The sequence below is a fragment of the Sphaeroforma arctica genome, assembly GCF_001186125.1.
Source record: "Sphaeroforma arctica JP610 unplaced genomic scaffold supercont1.1425, whole genome shotgun sequence".
NCBI lineage: Eukaryota > Ichthyosporea > Ichthyophonida > Sphaeroforma > Sphaeroforma arctica.
This window is the reverse complement of record NW_014039133.1, coordinates 7,713-15,277: the sequence shown is the minus strand read 5'-3', so window position 1 is coordinate 15,277 and position 7,565 is coordinate 7,713. Positions and strand designations below refer to the sequence as shown.

Genomic DNA, 7,565 nt, shown 5'->3' with positions numbered 1-7,565 from the left:
AACACACACGCACACGCACACACACACACATATATATAAATATATATATATATATATACGGACATAAAAAGATGTGTATGCTTATTTGCACATATCTTTTATCTTTGCATATATTTATAGTGAATAGAATATATAATCTTACTCCCGATTGGGTGTGTTTATCTAATTTGCTCTCATAAATACATATGCATGCATTAAAGTATTCCTTTTTAAACTAAAAATGGTTGTGAATATTCCTCTCTCTTTGTTTCTCTAGTAGAGTGAGGGAGAGAGGATGAGTTGCCAGTTGGCAATTGCCCCAGCTGTATTAAGTATTTCGTTTCCACACGTGAATGCGAAGCCTGGTTACATACGGTATAACCCCCCCTTATACACCACATATATCCCTCCCCCCCCCAACCCCAACTCCCCTCTACCACCGCAAATATACCCCCTCGCCCTACCCCCCTATGAAGGACTTACCTCTTTTAATATTAAATACTAATCTATATTGTCGCAAATTATACTAACCGTCAAAACGCTGTTGCCTGCCACTTTATAAAAAGTTCTGTACATTTCTACTAAAGTTGACCATTTTACCTGCTGTCTATCTAAGATTCCAAGGCCCTCCAGGCCCCAGCCCAAGGCCCACGCCCAAGGCCCAAGACCAAGGCCCCCAGCCGGCCCCCAGCCGGCCCCCAAGGGCCAAGGGCTAAGCCCCAAAGCCCCCTTTAAGTTCTGTAGGAGCAGTTGTGAAGAAGTGAAGATGGTCTAAATATATAACAACTACTTCTGAGGACCAATAAAATATCCCCAGTCTCGACCTCGAACACCGTCTACAGCCATTCACAATTTCACAGAGGTAAATATTTGCGAGGAGCAAAGAAGGCTGTGTATTCTACATACCGTGTACATACTTCAAATAATATATTTAATATTCATAAATGTATGGGCATCACAATACTTGGCACTGATCCAATACTAACTGTAGTGATTGCGAACAGCTGATACTTGTGGTGATTACAAACAACCAGACAGTGTCGAATAGATCATCTTTCTATAGGCACGGATACCTGACTTTTGAAGGCTTTCAATAGTAGGGTTTTATTTGGAGACAGTTTTCTAGTTTATTTATATCTCGCACATATTTCAGCTAGGGCGGCTTGTATCCTGTCCCTATAGCGTACATACTTCTGGACTTCCTATATTCAGAGTATTGCACACATACTTACTAGACACACTACTTGAGCTTATTTAATAGTTATGAGTGCACTTTGCTGAATCAAGATGGACCCACAACAACCGAACGGCCCAGCAGACGGATGGGAAGTGACTGAGGAATCACACTCAATGTACAAAACTGCGTCACTGAATGCTGTATCCAAGCCCACACAACATACACAACACGCACAACAGCAACAGAGTATAATACAGACACAAATGGATCACAACAACACCGAAAAACCAACTCAAGTGGTGAACTCTGGAATTATTGCGACGGCGCCAGTACATTCAGCAACGGCGGGTGCTGTCGAGAACGGGACCTTAGGGTCCGTTCTGGAGAATGGCGTTCATCAGAAAGGTAAACTCACATTTATATACATATTTTTTAGAATCAAAAGCATCAACACAAAATGTTTACTGAGTTTATACAATACACAATTGGTCCCACTATCATCAGCATCCTTCTTACTCTGTACCGATGCTTCCTCAGACTTGCACCAATAGACCCAGCGCACTAAAACGAGGGTGTCTTGTGTACATAAATATATGCATGCTTAGCTTTGCATCGTCGCCGTAGGTAGAATTTCGCGTGCTATGGTATTGTTTGACGATGGTATTTGTTGAATAATAGTGGAGTATCGCATCTCAAAGCCCTTTTTTAATTTGTATTCTACATTTATTAGTAAACGTCTTCGGGATTCGAATAGAAATCGTTTCTCTTGGATCTCTAGCTCACTGTAATACTGTACCGTTGGTGCGTTATATATTGTTATTACGGCTGTTAAATCCACACTACAAAACACTCCTCCTTAAACCCTTTGTACATGACTACTTGTTCAGCGGGCTCCCAAACCTGGAATGTGGGCAACATGCAGTCTTCAATACCGGCTTATAATACAACTATGAATACCTCTTTCGGGGGTCCTGAGCTGCTTCCTCTTAGTGCACAACTACAACCGCAAATGTCGTCGCAGATACGGGTGGATGTCAGTGTTCAGCCGTCGAGCGGTAACGATATGGGCGGCATAACCATCTCGAGTCCCAGAATGTCCGTGAACGCGACCGCTATCAGTGCACCAGTCAACTCCGCACATGCCACTGCAAACTCATCAGCTGCAAATGTGACAGCACGTAGTATTGCAAACCCAGTAGTTGTGGCTGAGAAGGTGGCCACACCCACATATATGCTGACACAACAAGCACTTATTGGCGGTGCAAGGGGTGTAGTACCGAACATCTCGACTAAGAATAATCCCGCCGAGGGCATGGAGAGGCCCCAACTGGCGAATCCTTCGACTACTGCTTCTCAAATGGGTAGTGTATCGGTACCAGCAGTGCTAACAAGTACATCACCCCCCCTGCTACCGTCTATCACCGTTCCCAGGCACCAGAGTATCAGCAGCACTCCCGGCACTGTTAACGAACCTGTGGCAAATGTGGTTACAGGTTTGCCTCCTGCAAGTAACAATACACCTATCGCAGACGCAAATGTACAAGCCGTACATACTAGTCCAGGCGGAAACGGAAATGCATCTGTAATACACACACCAATTGCCGCACCCCAAACTGAGTCACAGGCCGCGAACACTGAGGTCGCGAACACTGAGGCAGCGAACGAACCAGTAGCACTTGTGACTGTGAGCACGCCGCTGTCAATAGCTGAGCCTACCGCGATACCTGTGCCTCTTATACCGGCTTCAGGGCCAGCACCACCAGTTGCTTCCGAAGCACCGACCATCCCAGCCAACACACCCACCCATACACAAACTCAAGCGCCTATCCCAGCAACCGATAGTGCAGCCAGACGAATTGTTCCGGCACCAAGTCTTCCCGTAGGTACACCTGTACCGGTGCAAGTGCCCGTGCAGGAAGCGCCGAAAGTGGCTGCAGTCTCTGTAAGCGACGCGGATGCTACTAGCACATCCCTCCCAGTATCTCAACAGGCCGTGAACACACCTGAGGCATTGGGTACGAGCACGGGTGCTATTGCAAGTACAGATGCAAGCACGGAGTTAAGGATAGAAGCAAGCACTATTGCACCACAGCCCCAACCCCAACCCCTAACTCAAGCACAATCGCAAGAGCCAAACGCACACATTCAGGGGCAACCTCAGCAACAACAACCTCAGCAACAGCAGCATCCAGTGCAGCACTCACAACAGCAGGTACCACCTCAACCGCACCAGCCCCGTTTCTACGGTCAATTACCGGGTGTGGCAGTTGGACGTGGACGTGGAGTCAAAACACCCAGCGGAAGCCTTGTGGGTAGTAATGACGGCGGCAAAGTCAACTATCCTGCGTCGGAGAAAGGAACTGTTGCGAGCGGTCTACGGGTGGGTACAGGCTCGCCTGTGACCACATCCGCACCTGTAGTGGAGAGAGATGGACGAGGACCGCCACAAGAGCTCGGGCGTGTACCATCGCACCCCGCCAGTGAATACAGACCGGTGAGCATAGCACCGTTCCCGACTGCCAATGTCAAGGTAGGTTCCCCACCTGCGCATCATAGTATAAAGAATAGCAGCGGCACGCCAGTCCACGCTACACCGTTGGGTTCGCATGCGCCACCACCAGCTATGCCTAAGCCGATGAAACGACCGTATTATAAGCCTATCAGTGCAGCACCGGGACCGGGCTCGGGGCTGAACACCCGCGGCGTGGGTGGCGAGCAACGTAATGTGCAGGCACACCAGCATCCTCACGCGACGCATACACTGACGCAACAGTTGAGCCAGGGTGAGATACACGGACCTGTAGACACCAACAATGGTAGCGGCAGTTTACCCACACAGCAACCACCACAACCCCCTCAACCAAAATTGCCGTCGCAGCAGCAGGGACCAGCTCTTCACCCCCGCACGCCAATTGCGGCAGCCTCTTCGCCTGGCAGAATACATCATCACACACAGCAACAGCAACTACATCCACAACAACAGCCACCACCGCAACATATACAACCACAACGGCAGCAAAGCAGTGGAGGGCCTTCACCACACGGACCCAGTGGATCAGGTGAAGGTGAAGGCAAGAGTCTGGATAGTTCGGGTAGGAATATATTAAAATCACAGACATCTCAGCCTTCAGCACAGCCCACGTCATACTTGGCTCGCCCCGCACCCCCCCCTGTAGGCTCGTCGCTCGCGGCGATGGCCCCGATGAACGCTGTGGTGCATGTCAGCTCGAATTCACTGAGCAATAGTACTGAGAGAGACCCACAGCAACAGCCACAACAACAGGCTGATGAACAACAACAACTACTACTACTACAAGCTCAACAACAGAGATCACATGCGAAGGGTGCACCCCAACAACCCCCCACAGGCCAATCACCAGCGCACCACGGGGGCTATCGGAGCATGGGGTCTAGACAACACTCAGGCCATCTACCATACAATAGTCAACAGCACATGGGCCGCCCAGGATCGTATCCAGAGCAGTATCCGGGACCCGCGCTAGGTGTGTAATTGTTGTTGGGATGGTCAGATGGTTTGTTTAATCTACGAGGTGCATATTTGTGTAAACCTACCTATGGTTGGGCTTATTGTTAGTTAAGGTGACGAATGCTATGGCTTATTAGGACTATGCCAGTGTCTGATGCAATCTCGCTGTGTCTTTTGTGTGTATCCGTGCTTGAAACCGGTCTGCTTACGGTTGTGTACGTCGGTCCATTGAATGGCTCGCGAAATTTACACTGATACGACCCACTTCATCACCTTCGTCTACATAGGGGTGTATGTATTATATGTGACAGCCGTGCACATCTGTGCTGTCATTCTACATTGAGACTATTGATCGCCTACTCTCTATTTCACCACTCTTAGCAGGTAAAGCTTCGCCCCATGAGAGGCTGAGCAGCGACAAGAATGCATCCGGGCCTAAGACCCCGGGTGCGGGCCCAAATGCACCCAAACTCGCACCCACTCTCAATTCCAATGCCAACTCCAAGGGCACACCTCCCGGGAATGCATATACCAATAACGATCCTGCCTCAAGACCCCCGTACTCTACCCAGCCGTTACAACGAGGTTCTAGTGGTACCAATGTGCCGCCTACTGCAACCACAAGAGGAGCGGGTTTCGCATATGACGGTGGAGAAAGTGTAGGTGCCAGCCTAAGTGGTGGGAGTTCGCTTACTAACCTCAACACAGGCAGTGCAGGCCCTGGCGAGCCTCGAAGGGACTCGGCATCGAGTAGTGGCCGAGTGCATCCAGACGCGGGCAAGTTCTTCCCCCAGCTGAGCGAGTCTGAGCTGGATAACATACCGCATCAACCCCTGACACATCCAGTCAATGGGGCGCAACAACAACAAACTCAGGGACCACCGCACGTGCCACACGCAAGGTCATCACAGACTCAGCACGCCAATGCGGCACAAGCCCAGGCACAAAAGATAGTACCCTCACAGCAACTGCAGAAGCAGCAGCTGCAGCAGCAGCATAGCATGCAGTACACCATGGGGATGGGCACAGGCCCAGGCTCTTCCCGGGCACAGGTTGGGCCCGGAAGGCGCCGGTCGGGTACAGGCACGAGTCCTGCGTATAGCAAAGCACAGGAGCAAGCCATGCAACAACAGCAGGTACACTTCCACACCAACGCACGTGGCATCCAGCGGGAGTATGTGAGTAAGGGCAAGCGTGTTATACAGGACGAAACCCATGCAGGGGCTCCGCAGATGTCCGGTACTAAGCGCTCGGGGCCAAGCGCGGGTCGCAAACACGGCGCGACTGGCGGTGAACAGCAAGGTGCGTCTAAGCGCGCGAGGAGGTGCTCATACTCGGAGAACGAGTTTGATACGGTTGATGAAGGTGAGTTGTTCGAAACGTTGTTAGTTTTTGAGATTGAAGGATGTTTGAGGAACAGTGTAGTACGCTACAAATTAACATGACTATACATTAGTAAATACGTTACGCCAGCAATGTATAGAAAACTCCTCTGTATTAATTTGTGCGTCTCCTTTGCTCCTAAACTGGTCAGCCGCCTAAATGGTGTACGTCGCTTGAAATATCTGTTCTCAAGTTTTTTGTACTATCAATTCGCAGATGCGGAACATCACATGACTGATCGGCGGCCTGTGTTCAAGCGCAAGCGTCCATCCATAATAGGACACCAACCTCGTTCATTCTTCACCCAGAGAGACCCAGAGGTCACGGGCGGTATAAATGTGCCCGGACACTATCTCAAACCCACCCTATTCCGGGCACCTGATGAGGAGAAAAAGTTAAAACGGATGTTGAAGGGGGCGAGTACCGACGGTCGATTGGAGGGCAAGCGTATGAAGATGATGATGCAGGTATGTGCGGTTTTAACTTAAACGTTGGAGTTCCTCATTTTATTTGTGTTGTCGGCATGTGGTCACTTCTTATCGATTGTGTCGGTAAAATGGGCCGTACAACTGTTGGCCGAAATTCCATGCGCTTTTAAATTGACAGTGTATAACTAGGTTTGTAAGTACGATTGTCAACCATGGGCTCATACATCGGTGCACTGTTGAGCCAGTGGGTTAGTTTGGTGGTGCTAAGTGTCTTTCTTGTCGTTCATGGTATCTGCAGAAAGAGGGCCTAGGACAAGTGCTGGAAATTGAGAACCGAGTGACAGAAACGCTCAATAAATTGCAGGAGAGTCTGGATAAAATGACGAGGTATGTATACGTGCTTCTTCTGTTGCCAACTTCTCGATTTTATAATACGTCCTTATCAAATGTTGCGCATGAAAATAGTGGCACTCATACAGTTCGCATTATACTGACCTTGGACAGTTTTGGTCGACCTCTTCCAATCTCTTGACAATGTCTTCGAATAGAAAGTACTATGCGGTACGAATTAGTGGTGCAATGCAGCCGGAGATTTGCAACGGACTTTTATGCTAGAATACTATTTTATACTGCACTTTGTGAGTTCTTAATACTCCCGCCTCTCGCCTTGTCTTGTAGTTCTATGGATTCAGACGGTAGGAATAAGAATGGTATCAATAACACACGCGTGGATGTCGCGGTGAACAGGCTGAAGAGTCTTGTTGAGGTGTGTTGTGTGTTGTGTGGACACATAAGTTCTTTTTAAGAGTGATCTTGTTTGTATCGGCCCTCCTTTTTCCACTAGTTTTCTCTGTGTCATCTTTTCTATGTCGAGCTACATCCCTTGTTGTAGATTTAGTCTGAAATATTATTTTAATATATCTCAACTGATTGCAGATTACTACTTTGGACAATCTTCTCACATGTATAAGATCTGAACAATGTCTTCATGTGAATACACACACACACACCTACCTACCTATATATATATATATATATAGTAGTAGACACACACACACACACACCTACCTATATATATATATATATATATATAGACACACACACACACACA

The 7,565-nt window shown here is 48.6% G+C and overlaps 1 protein-coding gene across 1 annotated transcript in view; it reads left to right on the top strand.

The window, feature by feature from the left end:
- Positions 1–2,043: 2,043 nt before the first annotated feature.
- SARC_10881 (hypothetical protein) overlaps positions 2,044–7,565 on the top strand; it is a gene marked incomplete at its 5' end in the record, with an annotated part of 6,622 nt that continues 1,100 nt past the window's right edge. Inside the window, 5 exons of the mRNA XM_014295056.1 lie at positions 2,044–4,659; positions 5,025–6,008; positions 6,243–6,493; positions 6,753–6,841; positions 7,133–7,220. Coding sequence (XP_014150531.1) covers positions 2,044–4,659; positions 5,025–6,008; positions 6,243–6,493; positions 6,753–6,841; positions 7,133–7,220 — 4,028 coding nt within the window. The remainder of the gene's footprint in view (positions 4,660–5,024; positions 6,009–6,242; positions 6,494–6,752; positions 6,842–7,132; positions 7,221–7,565) is intronic.